At 53.3% G+C, this 19,132-nt stretch overlaps 4 protein-coding genes across 4 annotated transcripts; 3 read left to right on the top strand and 1 right to left on the bottom strand.

Moving 5' to 3' along the window:
• Positions 1-788: 788 nt before the first annotated feature.
• Positions 789-3,509, bottom strand: TRIVIDRAFT_11254 (uncharacterized protein; the record flags this gene model as incomplete). Its single annotated transcript, XM_014101947.1, has 3 exons — positions 789-2,781; positions 2,901-3,289; positions 3,414-3,509. Coding segments are annotated over 3 exons (2,478 nt in total), but the record flags the coding sequence as incomplete, so codon positions are not given.
• A 2,371-nt stretch (positions 3,510-5,880) lies between these two features.
• TRIVIDRAFT_67758 (uncharacterized protein) lies at positions 5,881-6,715 on the top strand (the record flags this gene model as incomplete). Its single annotated transcript, XM_014102857.1, has 3 exons — positions 5,881-6,249; positions 6,453-6,486; positions 6,666-6,715. 3 exons carry the CDS (start codon positions 5,881-5,883, stop codon positions 6,713-6,715), a joined length of 453 nt encoding a protein of 150 aa, XP_013958332.1.
• A 3,414-nt stretch (positions 6,716-10,129) lies between these two features.
• Positions 10,130-12,133, top strand: TRIVIDRAFT_45682 (uncharacterized protein; the record flags this gene model as incomplete). Its single annotated transcript, XM_014102856.1, has 3 exons — positions 10,130-10,196; positions 10,263-10,824; positions 10,912-12,133. 3 exons carry the CDS (start codon positions 10,130-10,132, stop codon positions 12,131-12,133), a joined length of 1,851 nt encoding a protein of 616 aa, XP_013958331.1.
• A 5,132-nt stretch (positions 12,134-17,265) lies between these two features.
• On the top strand, positions 17,266-18,786 carry TRIVIDRAFT_134169 (uncharacterized protein; the record flags this gene model as incomplete). Its single annotated transcript, XM_014102855.1, has 2 exons — positions 17,266-17,696; positions 17,928-18,786. Coding segments are annotated over 2 exons (1,290 nt in total), but the record flags the coding sequence as incomplete, so codon positions are not given.
• Between the last annotated feature and the right edge of the window lie 346 nt (positions 18,787-19,132).

Genomic DNA, 19,132 nt, shown 5'->3' with positions numbered 1-19,132 from the left:
CCCTTTTTTTTTTCGTTTTCGTTTTTCTTTAGATTGTATGCTTTGTATCATTCCCTCTTCCCTCCCTCCCTTCCCGTTGACATATCAATTTCGGATAGGGCATACCCCGATGTTGTGAGAAACGCTCCTTGGCCTGCTTTCGAAGAGCACTATTCAACAGTAGCATGAGAAACAAGACTCCGTTTTATCACCGTTTGATGCTTTCCTTACGGTTTCAAACCATACCAACGCCTCCCATGAGAAAAGCAGGACAGATATAAAAAGGAAAATCACACTAGAGGCCAAATCGGAATGAGATGGATTAAAAAAAAAAAAAGAAAAGAAAAGAAAAGAAAAGAAAAAGAAAAAAGAAAAAAGAAAAAGAAAGAAAAAAACGCCCACAGGCAGTAGTAACCTTTGATTTTCAGAGTACACTATAACAGAGATGAATGCAACGGAAATGACTGACAAGATGGAAGAGAAAAGAAAATAATGACAAGAATGAGATATGCAAACAACAGGCTTCGGTATCGTAGCTTTCGTGAGTCATTCTCGGGTTTGTAAACGCAGTAAAGACGTCGTGTATACATGCACAGGGAGGATGATTTGATGAAGACAGTCAGAAATGGTGTCGGTTATCTGAGGTTGATGCAAGAGGAAAAGGCTCATCCTTCCGCCATTTCCATGTCATCCGTCGACTTGACTTCCACGGCTTGGGTCTCGTCGGCTGAAGACGCATTTTCCGCTAGAGAGGCAGTGGACTCTTTATGCTCCAGAGATGGTTGGGAAGAACCAGCAACACCGTTATTCACGCTGCCATTGCCTCCGCCAGCGAGGACGCCGTTTGTGGCGCACAAACGATACTCGCCATCGCTCTTTAACTCGATGATGCCTTCGTCAAGAGCCCACTCTGCCAGCAACTTGTCGATGCCCAGCCGCTGGCCCTCACCCTTCTCCATGTGCCGCCCGACATGCTCAGTCCACTCATCCCAAGAGGTGGGCCCCTCGAAAAGGGCGTTACACTCTTTTCGTGGACAAGCCGATTTTTGTGGAGGGTGTCGCCTGGTAACTAGACAGGACTGCTGCATGTCCTTGACGTGTGCATCCCATTCGGCCTGTAACTTGCTGTCACCCTTGGCAATGGTCCTTTTGATCTGGAACGGGGCATGCATTCGGCGTAGATGCTGGGTGAAGAGATCCTTTCGGTTGAACTCATTACCCTTGCCTTCTGCCGAGCTCTGCGGGCAAGCCGAACAGCAATAATACGTCAAGCAGAGGTGCTGTGAAGCAATGTGGCGCTTCCATTCATTCTTGGATCCAAAGGTACTGGCGCAGCCAGCAAAGGAAAAGGCGCAGGGAAATGGTCGGGTATGGGCTGCCGCGATGTGTTTCCGAAGCGACGAGGAATCTTTGAAAGGGGCATGCGTACAGTGATCACATCTAGTTTCCTGCTTAGGGAGAGACCGTCGAGGCGCCTTCATACGCAATGGGGTCGAATCCAGAGCCATGGCATCGCCGGCTCCAGATTCATTGATGTCGCGTGAAATATTTGGCTCAATGTGCCTCGATTCAGGGATACCATCTGGAAGCGTTGTTCGGTGCCGCACAGGGGGAGGTACAGCAGCAACAGCCACAGAAGCAGCAGCAGCAGCAGCAGCAGCAGTAGCAGGAGGAGGCGCCGGGACAGGAGGAGGCGCAGGGCCATCGTCACTTCTAGGCCGAACATGACTGAGAGCCTTGAGCTGCTCTGCGGCTTCTTGCATCTCTGCGGAATCCTCAACCTCATCCTTTGGCTTGATTGGCGCAATAGTTCGAGGGGCGGCCGGAGTGTAGGACGCTCCGGATGGACTACTTTGCGACCTGTACTCAAGGCCATCTCGAGCCGCGGCGTGCAGATATGGATCCGGCTCCCGTCGAGCTCGCGAAGGCGTTCCGGCCGCCAACTCCCGGGCTTCCAGCAGAATACGGCCATCCTCTACTTCTTTGGCAGAGGGGCGGATACCGGCGGGCCCAATCAGCTTTTCATACAGGTGAATCATGTTGTGAGAACTAATGTAGCCCAGGAAGCAGCAGACCTTATCGTGCTGGACGACATTCCATATGGAGTGGGGCATGGAGATGAGCAGCATTGTGGGTGGGCCAAGGAACATGCCCTCGACGGCGATGGCAGCGCCAAGGGTCGGCTTGTTCTGTAGCCACTGGTGAAAGTAAGACATGTCTGGACTCGCATCCCCAACGAATGTTGTGCAAACCAGGATCCGGGGCTCTTCAAACCTGATGTCAGCTACAGAATCCGGGTCGATGACATGGTCTTCACGAGCGCGACTACTCTGCCCATCCGGCGCATCTACGCCGTTCAGGGGAGGCGCTGGCGCCCTGCCGATCATGGACGCCAGCATCAAATTTTGCCCTTTGCCGGGGGTCAGGGTGAAGAAGATGGGCATAATGGGCGAGGCGGGGGCTGTTGCGCCCTTTGCAGGCGTTGGGCTTTTGGCACGCTGCTGTTGCTTCAGGGAGCGAGTCTCGTCGTATAGTCTCTGGACATTGAAAGGCTGTTGCCCCCCGCTCAACTTGTGAAGCGCCTCTACCAGGAAGGACGTGAAGGAGCGTTGACCAGGTTCCTGTCGGGCCTTGTGCTCTCGGGAGCAAGCCGCAATGGCCTGCTTCACACCGTGGCTGCCCGCGGCTGCCGGTTCGGGGTCGGCACATGTATCCAGAAGCAGGAGAATGTCGGATTGGGCATCTTCGAATAAGCACCGTACACCATCCCATTTGAGCTTGGCAGCATCTTCGCGCGCATTGCTAAATGGACAAGTGATTAGAGATTATGACGATGGCGACATGCATGATGTAAAGCAGAGCAGAGAGACTTGGAATGAGGGAGGACGTTGGGATAGCGAACACCCAAGGATGAAACTCACCAGGCCCAGTACAGCTGGCCATCGGGGCCGGCATATCCGTGGCCAGCGTAGTATATAATGAGGAGGTGGTTGGGCCTTGCGTTTTCGAGAAAGGAAGCCATCTGGACGCCGAGCTTGATGCTTGGGTTTGGCACGGTGGGGATCTGCCAGCGCTGAGTGGTGAAGCCATACTGCTTCTGCATGACCTGCTCCACGGCGGCAACGTCCTCATCCACCGTACGATCCTCTTCCCAGCTTAATAGCAAGACGGATACATCACTGTGAGGCGGGCGCTCCGTCTGGCGCTGTATCAGCATGGCCGCATCCTGTAGGTGACGCGCAAAGGCCTCGAAGTCTTGTCGTTCGGCGACGGGAGCATCGTGTACGGGGTAAGGCTGTTGTTGTGGCGGCTAGAAATGGGCAAGGAAAACGTTAGCAAGGAATGCGAGCATGGCGAAGGCGGCGATGGAGCGGGAGGCGGATGGAAAGAGATGGCAACGGGTTGTCGAGAGGTTGGGGAGACGCAAGGCTAACCGTTTCGTGGGAATACTGCGCAGCAGGCTGAGGGTTGGGAGCCACAGAAGTGTTGACCTTGGGAGCCAGCTTCCGCTTTTTACTGGACGGTTCCATCGACGGGCTCGGCGACGACAAGACGAGACAAGAGGAGAGCAGAGGAGAGCAGAGGAGAGGAGAGGAGGCGACGTGAGACGGCGAGGCGAGACGAGAGATGGGACGGGTTGTGGCAGTTTTTGGAGAGGGCGGACGACTGAGGCTGGGCGAGGCCAAGGCCAGGCGGAGCAGTCGGCAGCTTGGAATCCTGAATTGATTCCGCAGGGACGGCGTGCAGAGGGTGACGAGGGTGAGGGCGGCGACGGAGAGGCAGCACGCGGCAATTGAGGGACTCGAGGCTGGGAATGAGGAAACAGGAGCAAAACGACGGCCGGCTGGGAGAAGCAGAGTATGAATGAGGTGAGACAGCAAAGGAGCGAGAGAGGGTAAGGCTGGGCTGCTTGGCTGCTCGGCCGCTTGGGGGGGAGGGGAGTTGTGCTTCAAGGCTCTGGCCTGGCGGCGAGGCTGTAAATCTGCCAGGCGGGCGAGCACTGGTACTCTGTACTTGTACTCGGCAGGCGCTGCGCGATGCGCTTCCAAGGGCGGTACGAGTACCTATTGCCAGTCCACATCCACTGGCCGACGGCTTCTGGCGCTGGGCGTTCAGGGAAGGGCAAGCCGCTATATTTTAGTTGGCGGGCCGCCTGGGCTGGCTGTGCAGGCCCCAGCGGCGCTGTCATTGGCCAGTAGGCGAGGTTTGACGGGGACTGCTGAGAGAGCCTTTCGGGCTGGTCCACCGGCGCAGCTGGACGGATGGAGCCTTTTTCCAATCAATCAATCAATGGATTCAATTTGATTGATGCTATTGATTTGACAGGTCGTGCTGGCTCTGCAATTGGGTCTGGGCTTTTGTGCGCGCAAAGGGCTACTGGAATTGACTTACTGGGTTGACTTGATGGTATCGCGCGCACGCATTGCCAGGCACGGCACACGTACTGTAACTACTGTACTGTAATACTGTACTGTAGCATGACATCCGACATGACATTGGATGACACTCGACGGCATTGCTTGTCCTGTCGAGCGGATTGAGTGCCGCACAAATAGCCGGCTGGAGATGCAAAGTACTATGTACGAGTACATGTAGACGCATGTAGCTGCACGCAGGTCGGCACATGCACCAGTACTTCCGTCTCTGAGCCTGGAGGGCCTGGAGGGCCTGGAGGGCCTGGAGGGGGGGCGTTTATTTGGATGAAACGACGCAGCGCAAGGGTAAGGTAGGGTGCTGCAGAGGCTCGCAAGCTGTGACATTTTTATTTTTAATCTGTCAAGGGTGCTTGGTGTTGCTGCTGCTTGGGCAGGTCAATGTACATGTGCTCATACCATGCATCTGGTGCGACACACACACGCGATGCCTTGTGCACGCCCATTCACGTCACGATGGGATGCTCTCCAGTTACACCAGTTGCAGAGCTCAATAGAGACATTGACTGGGATCCCGATTGATACGATTCATTAACCAATGGCTACTTGTAGAACAGTATCGATCCACGGAACCCTCCTCACCACTGTTGACGGGCACGGGCTTGATCCTTGGCTGCAGCAAGGACAGTGGTCGATCTGCTTGAGCAGGCACTAATACACTAGGCACATGTACACTGCTAAGCGCAGCACATTGCAATCCTGACTGATCCTTGACTTTTTGGATAAACAGCGTTCAAGACATCTATTGATTGATGTATGTATTCCTGCCCAACCATTGATTGATTGATTGATTGATTGATTGGCCTGCACACTGTCCAAGGCACTTACATGTACGCTCACCGCAATGCACAGCTGGGAACTCCGTACACCGAAAGATGCCCGGCCCCAGCAGCAGGATGGATGCCCCAACTTCGATATACTAAGGTAATTGCTGGAGTCGAGGAATCATTCTCTATGCACTAATCCCCAAGGTAAATCGAGCCAAACAGCCACCTTGTCCATCCCAATCTCGTCTCGCGCAAGGGACCAGCAAACATGGCGAGTTGCTACCTGACATGTCATGTCGTGTCGTGTCGTGCTCGTACTCTACGAGTACATAGAGGCTGGCCCCGACCTCCTCGCATGTGTACATGTATATACATGCCCGTCTCATGCACGCACAAATCTTGATGCTGCCTTGTTCCCGCTGGAAAATCTTCAGCAGCGAAAATGCCGGCTCCCAGGACCGCAGCCCCGGGCACACACGCCACCACGACAAGGACAAGATTCCAGTCCCTCGTCCCTCGTACATGCTCCTGTCGACGCAGCTGACTCGACTCGGCTAGACCACTGCTGCGGATTGTCTCCGTGTGTGGGCTGACGCGTTGCCTGCGAAGCTGCTTGATTCGCTGCCAGGACTCGTCCTCTAGCCTCGACCATCAGCCCAGGCGAATCACCTCGCAGCCTCGCCCGAAAAACGAAGGGCCAGATGGATCAAGCCAATGTCTCGAGCCCCGAGCCGTCTGATTGGCAGCTTCGCCTGGCTAGCGGCCTCTGGCAAGGTGCCGAAACTCGCTGCCAATTTGCCATTTCGACGTCGCGTCGTCTTCTAGGCTGTGCTGGGCATAGCTCGTATGGGGTAACAATGTGGCGGCATCAGCGTGTCTCGGAAGACGTGAGCGAGGCTCACCGTCTGGTGATTTTCCTGTCGAGCAGCTTGATTCCCGTCTTGCTGCTGAGTCGCTTTCGCTTTCAACCTTTGGGGGTTGCCGCTGCTACTCCATCACCCACACCCCGTCCCGCCTCCCGTGCCTGGAGCCAGTGGCGACTTTGTTCGAGTCCAATTCAGCACGACCAGGTACTTGGTAAAGCTGCAGAGCTTCGGTGCTGGCCCGTGGCTTCATGGTTTCCCATTCGCGGCTGAAAGTGCCATCGCTTAACGCCTTGGCTGTCGTCCGTCCGTTTGAAGTACAAGTACGAAGTATTAGTGCCGTCTATTCAAATGGATGGCATCAGTATCCACGTATATGTACGCGGGTACATGTATAGACTACTATGTAGGCTTGTGAGCATTTGCGGGTACTCGTTTCTGCAGGTGAGTAAATTTATCCAGGATTTATTTTTGTACCTTGGGACCGCTGCTACCGTATATCCTGCTGCATCAACATCCAGCACCCATAGCACGAGTCCTCTGCACGTCATTGGGTCGCCCCCGGCAAATGGGGAGTCTGCCATGCCGCCTGAAACCACACATGAGTTCTACATTCATCACAGACACACTGCCGCTTCTCATTCGCCGTGCTGCTCACAGAGTTGGCGGCTAATGTGCCAGCTTACAGCTCATCAAGAACACATCCTGTACATGCTCGTTATCTCAGGTCCTGTCGGCAAAACAGCTGGTGGGAAATGTTTGCACTCAAAGCCCCAAGTAGCTGCGGGACGGCACATGCCCTGGCTGGATGCAATCCTGTCAATAAATGCGGCACGGCTCAGCTCGTCCTGGGTTTCATTTGATTGCTTCTGAAGCGCCACAGAGTCGGATCACGCCTGATCCGTGCGGATATTCAATATTACTACATGCGGCTGTTGCGGCTATTGCTTGGTCGCAGCTGGCATTGAAACGCCCATTTGTGAGGCATCCCATGGCACCCTGGAATGGAGGGAGGGAACGCTTCCGTCACTCCATGAAATATTGATGAGAAATATGACGGCGCACACACCACATATTGCACAGCAGCCTCGTAGCTACATGTACGGAGTACTGACCGTCTAAATGCAAGTAGAGGGACTCTGCACCTAGTCGCTCAGCCTTGATCCTGTTGATAGGTGCACCTCACACCTTGTGCTACAAGGCGCCATACATGTTCTGCACAACTATCTTCAGCGTAGCATATTGAATCTCAATGATGAGCGTAGCCAGCACACACGGGGGCATGTCGGCACAAAGGTCTGGCACACACGGCTGTACAACTCTCCATAGTATATATCATCTTTTGGCGTTGTCGACTCATGATGAATGTATGTTTTTCGTGGCATCCCACCTGCATGCTGTGAAAAGGCTGAGGTGCCAGCTAGGGAAAGGATTGAAATTGTCAGCCAACACTTGTAAACACATATGCAGCTTATCTTCGGGCACCTTGAAGCTTCAAGTGGCGTAGCTGCTAGAAGTGTTCCGGCGACTTCCCGGTACTCAATTACACATATGCTCATTTCCAACCTTAGGTACTTTTTTCTTCATACGCTCATGAAATGCTACCACTACGACATGTTGGGATTTTATTGGACTTCAGGATCGTATACAAGAGGTGTCGGTTGTACAGCGAGGCTGAGTCCGCGGAAGGGAGACGGAGTTCTGATCTCCCAAAGAGGTGTGGCAATGCACGACACACGCTGCCGAATCAGGAGCCGTAAGACGCTTTTCAGATTCGCAGTGGTTGATGATCATCTCCTGACTGTCCCTTCTTGGTACATGTACGGTATATCTACAGTTACAAAGCGGCAGCTGTGCAGAGCTCAACGGTGCTAATCAACTAATCCGTCAAGAAACTTGCCACCGCGCCCCAAAACTCGTAGTGGCTACGCGTAATTGACTTTGATCGTCAGCCACAAGTTTTAACGTTGCAGCCACATTCTATTTTTGTTTTTTTGCCGTCTTCAATTGTTCTGTCGTGAAACCAAGCAAGTGCCATGAAGTTACCGGCCTCTCTTACATCCAATACAACAAACGCTTGGTGCCTGTACATGTATTGTGCTGATTACACATTTACTGCAGTTACATGTAACGATTACACATGTACGTGGCATGTACTCTGTATTATGTATATACCAGACAGCATCTGCGCCTCGCAACGCCAGCGCTAGGGGAAGCGAAGTCACCCATGCTCACCCTCACCGATTCTTCGCCTCTTGAACTCAGCTTTTTGAAATGAACATCCCCTACGAGGCACACGCTCATTATGCCGACTGTGGCGAAGGAGCTTGTGGTCAAATAAGTACGAAATCCTGACGTAAAGGCGCTGCGTGCGTGTGCCTTTCCTGTATTAAGTTTGACGAAGCTGGTGCTACCGTCTTATGTAAGTCGCACCATCAATGCCATGATGAATTAAACATGCGGCAAGTCCTGCAAGGGCGATGAGATTCTCGTCCCTACCTAGTACTGAGTGCTCATAGCTATGAATCCTTACGGAATAATATGAGGCGCAGTCAGTCTAAGTTGTGTGTGTGTGTGTGTGTGTAATCTTTCCATCCTCCTTACAAAAGGCTTTCTCAGCTTACAGTTTGTATCTACCAATGGAAGCTGGAGGGATAGTAAGTATGCGTTTCTTGGCACCTTACATCGGCTGAGAGTGACGGATTGCTCTCGCATCCTCCAACACTCTAGCTGTGGCGTTGACCCGTCTACAGTCCGGTACGAGTATATCAAATATCAAGCATGAAGAAACTACAATTTGGCATCCTGTCAATCACGATATGCGGTCATCACGTGGCCTGGATTCTCCCATCCATCCAGCATGTCTCACATTGTCTGCCCCCGCCAGGTACCCTTGAAATCCCAACCTGCACAGCCCCAAAAGGCTTGAAAAACTCCCCCCACGAAACAACCACCCACACGGAGATGGGGGGGATTTTAGCGTTGTGTTTTTGGAGATGAAGAAAGAAGATGGAATTGAGGAAGCGAAGGAAAGGGAGCAAAGCTACCAGATCGAAATGGACATCAGTAAGTTTTTATCTGTAGTATAATGCCAAGTAAACTTAATAAAATCACATGTATCGAGCATCAAATCGTGTTGACGCCGTCACACCCGGCTTCCTCGTGACGGCAGCAAGTGAGACTTGGCATCGGGCGTTGTTCTCGCAGCTTCTTGGCCCTCAGTCATTCTCCGCTTTGCTTCTCTCGCATCCCCTGTGAGGCATTACTTAAAACTCTCTTCCCCTCCACAAAAAAGAAGAAGAAGAAGAAAGGAAGAAAAAGACCTCATCCTATTTGGTGTAAGGCGGCAGCTTCGGTACTTGAAGCTTTCGCGTGTCCCGGCAGGCCCGTTCCTGACCAGCGCACCGGATCATCCTCCAGCGCATGCAGGCAAGTAAAAGCCCGTTCGTGCTCCCTCTGTAGCCCACTCTGTAGCGCTGTGGAAAGGGGGCCCACAGGCGTGACGTTCCCGCGAACCCGCTGGCCGCAAGAATCCAAAGGGCCCTGTGACGTTGCTTAGCGGTTCTTCGGCTGCGCCTCTCGCCCCTCGCTCACCCCTCCGCTTTTGCTTAGTAGCCCTTCGTATGGCCGGGCGATTGCGTCACGGCACCTCTGGCTCTGGGTAGGTCGTAATAAATGATTCATTCATCATGAAAAAGCCCGAGTGCTGCCTGAGGCTGTGTCTCCTGCTTTCTTTCTTCGGTTTAATTTCCTGATTCATTGTTTGTTCATCTGAAAAAGAACCATCCACTGCGTGAAATACACAAAGCCTGCGGACTTCGCACATCGCAAACCCCCCAAGGCATCCGTGATTGCGCCCGCGCTGCGACTGCGACTGCGAATCAGCACCAGAGAATTTAGGCGGTACTGGATATTGATTGGTCGCAGATAGGAACGTGGTTCCTTGTCGATAGAACCCTCAACCCAGGCGGAAAATCTCGTCCCAAACAAACCAGTATCGCGACAAGCTTATTCCCTCGGCCTTCCCCCGCTCATAATCATCACCCGACACACTCACGCCGTCGACGGCTGTTTCGCTTCCAAAATGATGGACTCGTACGGAGTCCGGAGGTCGGACACCACCAAAGGGCCGCCTCTGCGCATTCTGTCTCTCGGTATGGCTCCCCCCTTCCCCATCGTTCTCATGGCGTCGATTAGCTGCTAATGCCCGACTCGCACAGACGGAGGAGGCGTTCGGGGCTACTCTATGCTCATCATCATCCAGGAACTTATGTACCGCGCATTTGTCGAAATCGAAGGGCGCGCGCCTCGGCGACACGAAATCCCGAAGCCTTGCGATCATTTTGACCTGATTGTCGGAACGGGCACGGGCGGGTTGATCGCAATCATGCTGGGCAGGCTGCGCCTGGACTTGGAGACATGCAAGGAGCTGTACGTTCGCATGACGAAGATGGTGTTCGAAACAGACAAGACGATTGCCGGCATTCCCTACCGATCTACGCTGTTCAAAGCCAGCAAGCTGGAAGAGGCCATCAAGCAGGGAGTTTGGGAACACACCGTGTACGGAAAGGAGGGCAACGACAATGAGGTGGAAGTGGTCAACCCGCTGGATTCATCTCGCCGGTCATCGGGATCTCCAAAGCGACATTCCAGCAACGCCAGTACCGTTAGTTTCAGTGCGCGCCATCCTTCCGGCCAGATCTCTTCGCGGCCAGCCATCAATCTGAAATATGGAAATGGAAATGCAAGATTATACGACGCGAGAGAGAATAGGACCAAGACGTAAGAACCAAGCCTACTCCCCTCCCCTCCCCCTCTCTTGTGTATTCACACAATTTTTGGAACCCAGCTGACTAGAGAATGATATAGTGCTGTGACAGCAATGTATCAAGGATCCGGAAGAGGAGCACCCGCCGTGCTGTTACGGTCCTACGATTCGCGCAAAGAGCCACCGCCGGAATTCGACTGCAAGATCTGGCAAGCCGGCCGGGCCACTTGCTCCATTGGCCTTGCTTTTAAACCCGTCCAGATTGGCCAGTCAATATTCCACGATGATGGCGCCGGCACCTTTAACCCTGCCCCCGAGGCTCTGGATGAGGCAGTCGTCAACGAATGGCCAGGACGAGATGTTGGAGTGTTTGTCAGTGTTGGCACTGGAAAGCGGCCCCGAGGAAGTGATGGGAACCAGCAAGTGTGGTATGAGGGCTTCTTGGGAGAGTTTGCCGAGGCGCGAAGAAAGATGATTTCCAAAATCGAAGGCTGCGAGAAAATCCACGAGTACATGATTCGCGAGCACCTGGCGAAGCGATGCATCAATGTCGAAAACTACTTCCGTCTCAACGTCGAAGTGGGAGTTGGCGAGTTCGGAATGAACGAGTGGAACCGGTTGAGCGACATCAGCACTGGCACTCGACGATACATGTCCCGAGCAGACGAGCAAAAGATGATCCATGGCATCTCGACAAGGCTGGCCAAGATCCACAGGGCAAAGCTACGATGGGAGCGAAGCACTGCCAATGTGCCCGAGCTGGTTAAGTCGACGTCGGAGAACAACTATGAGCAACCTTTTGCGGTTGAGCTGCCCGGCGACTCTCCGGTTGGCTTCCTCTCACATAGCCCGCAAAGCCCACCGAGCCGTTCGTCTTTTGACTCGGGTGCGGACAGTCTACACCTGCAGGCAAATACCTTGGCTTCTCCCAGAGTTTCTGGCGATCATATCCGGCCAGGCACTGGACATTCTCGTTACGGGAGAACCGTCAGTCCCGCATCTGAGAAGGGGACCGTGGACATGTCGCCAGCGCCGAGCCAGTACAGGGTCGCCTATTCCGATGACCCAATTGCTATTACGAGCCCTGATGAGGAGCCAAAGTATCAGCTGCCTCTGGTGCCTCCCAAGCAGTACTCTCGAGTTGAACCGCCATCGGTACCATCCAAAGTAGCGCCGCCTCTGCCACCAAAGACACCCTTGTCTGGATACGGCCACCGACCACGAGATTCGGAGACGTCGATTCCCCCTTACCCCGTTGATGACGACGACCAAGGTCCGCCTCCAGTCAATATGGCACGGAAGCCGGATTATCTACAATATTAGTTGATGAGGAGTAAGGGAAGAAACTACGGCATTATGGATGACGACTATGATACGACGCGGGCATGATTCAATTTTTTTTTTTTTTTTTTTTCTTCATTGTCTATATTTATATTTCATTTTTTTCTGGGAGAGAGAGGTGGGAGCTAGGGCTGGATCTTTGTTTGTTCTTGCGACAACATGTTGTTTTGATCGATACCACGGATGACGGCGGCTCAAAATCAGTTACTCTTTTTGGGAATATGAGAGATGTGGCTGTCAAGGGGGGGAAGGATATAAAATGGTGGCCAGCAAGGATTTGGAATAGTGCAATGGCTGGCATTCACGCGCTGCAAGGGAGGGCGAAACATTGTGATGGAAAATGATGTGTTGCTTGATCAGATCGACGAGTCAGCAGTAGTCAGACGGCATGTTCTGCTCCGTATTGGACGCCACTTATTAGATGCATATACTCTAAAATTAGATTGGGGCACTTTTTTCGCAATTGCCCTCGCATTCTCATTTTCCTTGGACATATACTCGTATTATTAACTTTTTTCTCTTCTTGTAACACGATGAGATGGCGTGCATGTTTGTGTGATGATTATGCAGCTTTCTGGCATGTGATTGCTCTGGAATGAGGGCGTTGTGGTGTTTGACATGCATACAACAACATGCGTGGCAATAGGCGTGATTTATACCGTAGGATGAACGGTGGAAGACGAGATTGGCGCGCTTTACCGAAGAAGACGATGAATCATTTAATCTCAAAAGGTGCATGTTCGGAGGCCATAAAAAGCGGCCAAAAGATCCAGGGTATCTCACGGCAGGATTGTTACATGGCGATCTGGCGTGTAGCTTATCGAGGCTATGCTTGCTTGGCTTCTTACATGCGTGATGCGTGAACCCGAGAACGATCTAGACGTGCGCCCACCTCTACTATATGTCTTTTTCTTCTTCTCTTTTCTACGGTCTACGGCCTGGGATGCTACCCGAGGCAATCAAAGTCTCCACGACATTCCATCTACGCAACTCGATAGACCGGTTGGGCGGACAAAAGTTCCCGACTGTGCAAAGTGCTGTTGGATGGGGGTGATGCCGACGCTCTGTGCTGTCGTTGGCTGAGCCTCTGCTCAAAAGGGAGGCTAATGAAGAATAAGCGCCAACACAGTTTGCAAAACGATTCCATCTCGAACAAAGCAGGGCAGCAAAAGCGCCGAATCTGCTCCAATGTCGAGATAGGCTCGGCCTAACAAAGTTTGCCGAACTGCGCGGGGGCCGGAAAAAACCCACCCCACATGAGCAACGAAGTGGCAGAATGGCTTGAATGACTGCAAAAGGGATTGTTCTGTTCCATGAAGCTAAAGTGGGCAGTGGGAAGTGGGAAGTGAGAAGTGGAATTCGAGAATGTGGTGGTGGTGATGCGCAGCACATGCGTTGAAACTTATGCCCAGCGGGATTTGGGGCGTCAGCAGCCCGGCACCGCAAAATGCGCTGCAACACTGACACTGACACCAACACTAACGCTGCGGACGCTGTTGTGTGTGTGTATTTGCTGAAGATGAATGGAACCTCATGCGTCGAGGTCTGTTCGGGGCAATAAAGGCGACTGGAGGGACTGGATTCAAGGCTGCAGCCCTCTGGACCCTCTGGACCCTCTGGAGGAAGAGGCGAAATCCCCCTCATTTTGCTGGCGCTAAACCTGCAGAATGCCAGCAAACAAACTACTTATTCAAGTCGGTTGTCGTACTTTATTTAATAAACGGCCCGTCAGCCACCGGCTCACGGGCCAGATCAGACCATCCCATTTAGTCTCTGCGCCGCCCTGTCGGCTTTAACCCGCTTGGCAGATTTGGCTTGAACTGAACTGAACCGAACCGAACTGAACTCCTCCTTTCGAAGTGCGCATCTTTGGATGCTGGACGAGGCCGTGTCTTATTCCCTGCGACAACAAAAGGTAAAAATAGAAGAGGAATTACAGTAAAAAAAGGGGGGGGTTCGACAGAAGAGGACAGGACAGAACAGGGAAAGGCGGAACAATTCTCCGTCGCAATTCGGAAGACGCAGCGAGCGAAACCACGAGGCCGAAACAAGAGGCACAGGCCGAGTCGCCTTGCCTTGTCCATTCTCTCTCCCTTCCCTGGAATGCCGTCAAGCCACCCAATCACCTGGCCGGGCAATCGAGATTTGACCAGCGCTGCCGGGTCTCGTGCATCGCATCATCCTTGCCTTGCTCCCTATTGGCGTTACACCCGACCAGCTCGCCCTCATCCGAATCGCTGCAATCGCCCGCGTCTTCGATCCAGGAATATGCGCGGAGCGTGCTGAAGGAAAAGAGGACAAAAAAAAAAAGGACAAGAAGGAAATCGGAAAGAAAAAAGAAAAGAATTGGAAAGAAAAAATCGGGAGAAAAAAAGAAGAAGAAGGAGAAGAAGCAGATCGGGGAAACGGAAACAGAAACATCAACCACCTGGTCTCTTTTGACTGCTGACGGCAACGAACAAACGACAACCCCCTTTTGTTTCCCGAATCGCTGGATTGCGTTTTCGGTGCGCCTGCTTGAGCGCTTCTGACTGACTTTTCGCGACTCGCATCAATCTGAGCCTTTCTCTTTGACTCTGCTCGACATTTCGTCTGTGCGTGGCAAGAGGGAGAGCGACACAAGTCCGAGACGCATGCATTGCATTGTTCCAGGCGGCCATCGTTGTCATCTTCTGTGCGACCCTCTCCTGTAACCTCTTCTTCCTCCTCCGCCTCATTCCCCCCTCGCTGCCTGTCTGTTGCCGGCTGATATTCTCTTACTCTCTTTTTTTTTTTCTCTTTCTCTTCCTCTCGGCGCATCAGGCTTTTGCGACAAGCAGCGCGAGCTTTCGTCCGACCCGCTTGCGCCTGGCTTTGCGTTGAGACAGGACACGATACCTCTGCGACCCTTTTTCTCCGTCAGAGTCGGACCTCACTGCACCACTGCAGCCTGGAATCTGCAGCCTGCAACCTGCAACCTGCAACATAGTCTGCAGTCTGCAGCCGCACGCTAGGGCCCAAAGCTCAATTTGTCCAAACCACCATCCCACACCCATTTGCCGACACGATAGGCCGGCTGCCGAATCTCGACGAATCTGCGGCTGAGCGTGCGGCGCGAGCCGTCAAAACCGTCATCTTTCGGGTCGCTGCAGAACTGACGAGTTACGAAAAGCTGGGGCTCCGTCCGTCCGCCTGGTGTGGAAAGGGAGCGCGCGCGCTTTATTAGACATTCTCATCGCTTTAATTCCTTTTTTCCCCCTCGACCTGCTCCTCACCGCATCCATCAGCTTCGCTTCTGGCCTTTTTGACCAATTTTCTGCTCTCCCCCCCTCAGGTTTCGCTACACTATCGGCCGCGCCGGTGCTCAGGTTAATGTCCGACACAATGCAGGTGCAGGGGCAGCTGCCCCATCGTCGCCAGTTAGCCGCCAACATGGCCATCAAGGCTAGGGGCAATTCGTGCACCGAGTGTCGACGTCGCAAGCAAAAGGTTAGTAGATGGAGTGTTGCTGCTGTTCCCCCAGAGCCTTTGGGGGCGATTTTCCATCTCCCGGGGCGCCAGCAGCCCTAGATATATGTCAATGTCCGAACCCCCTGCGGTTGGAGCTGGCAGGGGCGGGCATCGTCCGGATCCTCGTCGCCCGGTCTGTAGCATACGAGAGCGTGAAAGCCACCGCCAAATCCCCCCAAATCCCCCCAAATCCCGGTGGCTGTTTAGAAGGAAAAGACAAAGACAAAGACAAGAAGAGGAAGAGGAAGAGGAAGAAGAAGCAGAGAAGAGAAAGAGAAGAGAAAAGAAAAGTGCTTGGGCAGAACATGACATGGCTGACTCGAGCATGGCTTGTAGTGCGACCAAGGCCGACCGTGTAGCAACTGCGTCCGTCGATTTCCGCAGCCGACGTGCGAATACAACATCAAACGAAGCAACAAGAGGTTAGTGTTTGCCCTCCATCAACCACACGAGATCCCCTCCACTCGTCTGCACCATCCCACGTCCCTTCCCACCCTTATCCATCTCGTTGGAGGGGCCAGACAGGACAGGGACTTCGGAGACAGCTCCTGTGGGGAATGGACAGGACTACGGCTTCAGCTCCCCCACAAGGCCGAAAGTCCAAACCCACTCCCTGGCTTGGAGCTTCGCCGGCAGATGCCTCTGTCTTCCCCAATCGGGTGGCAATGCACGCACCCTGACAGAAAAAGGAAAAAGGAAAAAAGAAAAAAGGAAAAAAAGGAAAAGAAAAAGAAAAAGAAAAAAGAAGGGAAGGGAAGGGAAACTGGCTTATAACGCCGTTGCCTCTTACAGCACACTGACGCACACACACACCTGCCCGTCTTTTCAAAAGGTTTAGATGATAAGCTGACATCACCGCCAATTCCCATAGGCCTGCGAGTGCCGGATCTCCAGGGAACAACTCCAAGAATGTCAAGGTTGTGCTGGAGGGTGCCTACGCCCATCTCAACTTGTCCGACATTCAGGATGCCATTCTCCAGGTTGAGGGAGTCGTCGCGGCCAGCGGCATGGCTGATAGGCCCTCGGCTGCACCGGTAGTTGCTCAGGGCGAACTGATTTCTCACCCTTTGCACGACCAGGATGCCTCTTCGCACAGGTCGTCTCCCGGGTCGGCCTCTGACCCTTTTCGCGTCGTAGTCACAGACGAAACGGGCACGCTCAAGCCCAAGTCTGTCTTTGCCATGCTGCGCCTAATCCTGCAGGCCCGCCTGAAAGTTACTAATCGCATCGTCAACGACGAATGGAGCATTGACGGCCCTCAACTTATGCGCGCCTTACAGCAGGCAGCAAAGCCGCCCGTTATGATTGGAGGCTTGGATGATCAACTGCGGAACCTGCCTATGGAGCCGACCAGGTTAAATATCGAGCTCGTCCGAATACGTAAGTGACAAACCCTCATCCCCCCCCCTCTTATCCCCTCCTCTCTTTCCTATTGCCGTAAGTATGTATGCATGCAAGTGTGCATGGAGACATAGAATCGCCCGTGGTGCTTCACCCGGGTAGCGCAGAAACCAGTCTTGGGGCTAGTGTTGGCTTCAAACGTGCTGCTTTTTCAAAGAAGAATGGAGGGGCCAGCTTAGAGTCGAGCCGAGGACAAGGTAATCAAATTTGGGCCACTAAACACTAACACGAAACTTTTCCTCACAGATCTCCAACTTCTATCTCGCTTCAAGGCTTCCATAGACGGGAATCCCGATCCCGAGAGTCGTTTTATGAAACACTGGGTTCCGCTGTCCATCAAGGATCCCCTTCTGCTTCAGATAGTGCTCTATACGGCAGTATGCTTCCTCAAAGAGACGGGCCGTGTGCCCAAGATGCTTGTCTGGGCCTACAAAGGCGTGGTCCACCGTATGCTCAACGAGCAACTAAGCTCTACCAGAACCCAGACAGGCGATGCTGCCATCATGGGGGCCGCTCAGATGGTCATGGATTCGTGGTACTGGGGGACCACTGAAGAACTACGTGCCCACATGGCGGGCCTCAAGACCATGATCAAAATGAGGGGCGGCCTCCAGGACCTCGGAATGGGTGGTTTTCTAGCCAAAACCGTGCTCATGTAAGTGTTGCTCCCGCTAGTTGTAGTATCATGGCCCTTTCCCATGCCTGCCCACCCCCTTTTGATTTCTGAAAGCGTGGCCTGTCGCTGTGCTGCTGCATGTGCTGCTGCATGTGCAAGAGCCAACGCGCAGTTTCATCTCGCCTCCCGTCGTTCCATTTTTCATTGCTACCTAGCCATTGGGTCCGTCCTCTTTGGTTTTATGGTGCTGACTATTCAAACCCCATCTAGTCACGATATTGCCATTGCCATTGCTCATGACATCGAGCCTGATATCTATGGTCAGCCTGGATTTGAATTTCGTGATGATTTCATGGTGCCCTATCAAACTTCCTTCAATTCCCCCTTCCTGTCTGGCTGGCCACACTTTGTCGACCCGGGATCAGCGTTAAAACTTCATCGAAGCTCTGCCCAGATCCTGGACGATGTACGACTCATTATACAGACGGTAGAATCCCTTCCCCCATCACCAACCGCGCAAGAGCTGCAGAATGTGACAGACTTGGCTTTGTGGGCGCTAAATAAGCTGGATCGGATGCCGGAAAACATCCCACTCTACGAAGAAAATGAGGGGACCGGTCATCCGGCCGACGAGGGTGATGACTGCATGTGGGAGACTACCGGATACGAGGGGGCGGGTACTTCCCCAGCAAGCAGCTCCGACTACGATACCTCCTCGCCTAGGAGCCCGTCTAGCAACGGCTCGCCACCTGCCCCTGTTGAAGAGAGCGCGAGTGCTCGGCTGGCCAGAACCAAGAATGACGCCATGTATCGCTGTATCCGTGTAACTGCCTCGGTCTACTACCGCGCCATCATTGCTCGGGTGCCCACTACTGAAATTCTGGGAGAAACTGATTTCCTGAGGCTTTGGGAACTAGTCTGGGAGGTGACAGTGCCGTTTTGGAAGACGGCTGTCGGCGTCTTCATCTGGGTCATGGCAGCAGCCGTGCCGAGCTGCCACAATTCACCGCCCGCACGATTCATCAAGACTTTGTCTGTCGTAGGCTGGATGACCATTGGGTTGGAAAACTGGCACGTTGCCATCAACGCGGCAAATACAGCCCTGGGCCTTCAGCGCTGGCTCCGAGGAGGACTCTACCAGCAAGGGGGCATGGTGTACGAGAAGGGGCCTCTTGGAGGAGAGATTGTGGTGGAGAAGCATGGTTTTATTCTGCGTGAGGCCAGTATCCCGGAAGTGGTTGCCAACGTACGGTGCAATGACGATCATGAGCTGATTGAATAAATCGGAGCCGGGGGTTACGACTTGACTAGGGCCATCAAGGGGTGTTGGTACGGAGTAGTATTTTGGCGTATGAGCATGCAGTGACGCACCGATTGGGAAAGCCCAGGGTGAGGAAGACTGGCTTCCCCAGCAATAAGAAGAGGTGTGTGCTGAGTATGCATGCGGCATGCAGGAGACTCGCAGGAGGTCCTTT

The sequence above is a fragment of the Trichoderma virens genome (assembly GCF_000170995.1).
Source record: "Trichoderma virens Gv29-8 chromosome Unknown TRIVIscaffold_5, whole genome shotgun sequence".
NCBI classification, from domain to species: domain Eukaryota; kingdom Fungi; phylum Ascomycota; class Sordariomycetes; order Hypocreales; family Hypocreaceae; genus Trichoderma; species Trichoderma virens.
This window is presented reverse-complemented; position numbering and strand designations above follow the sequence as displayed.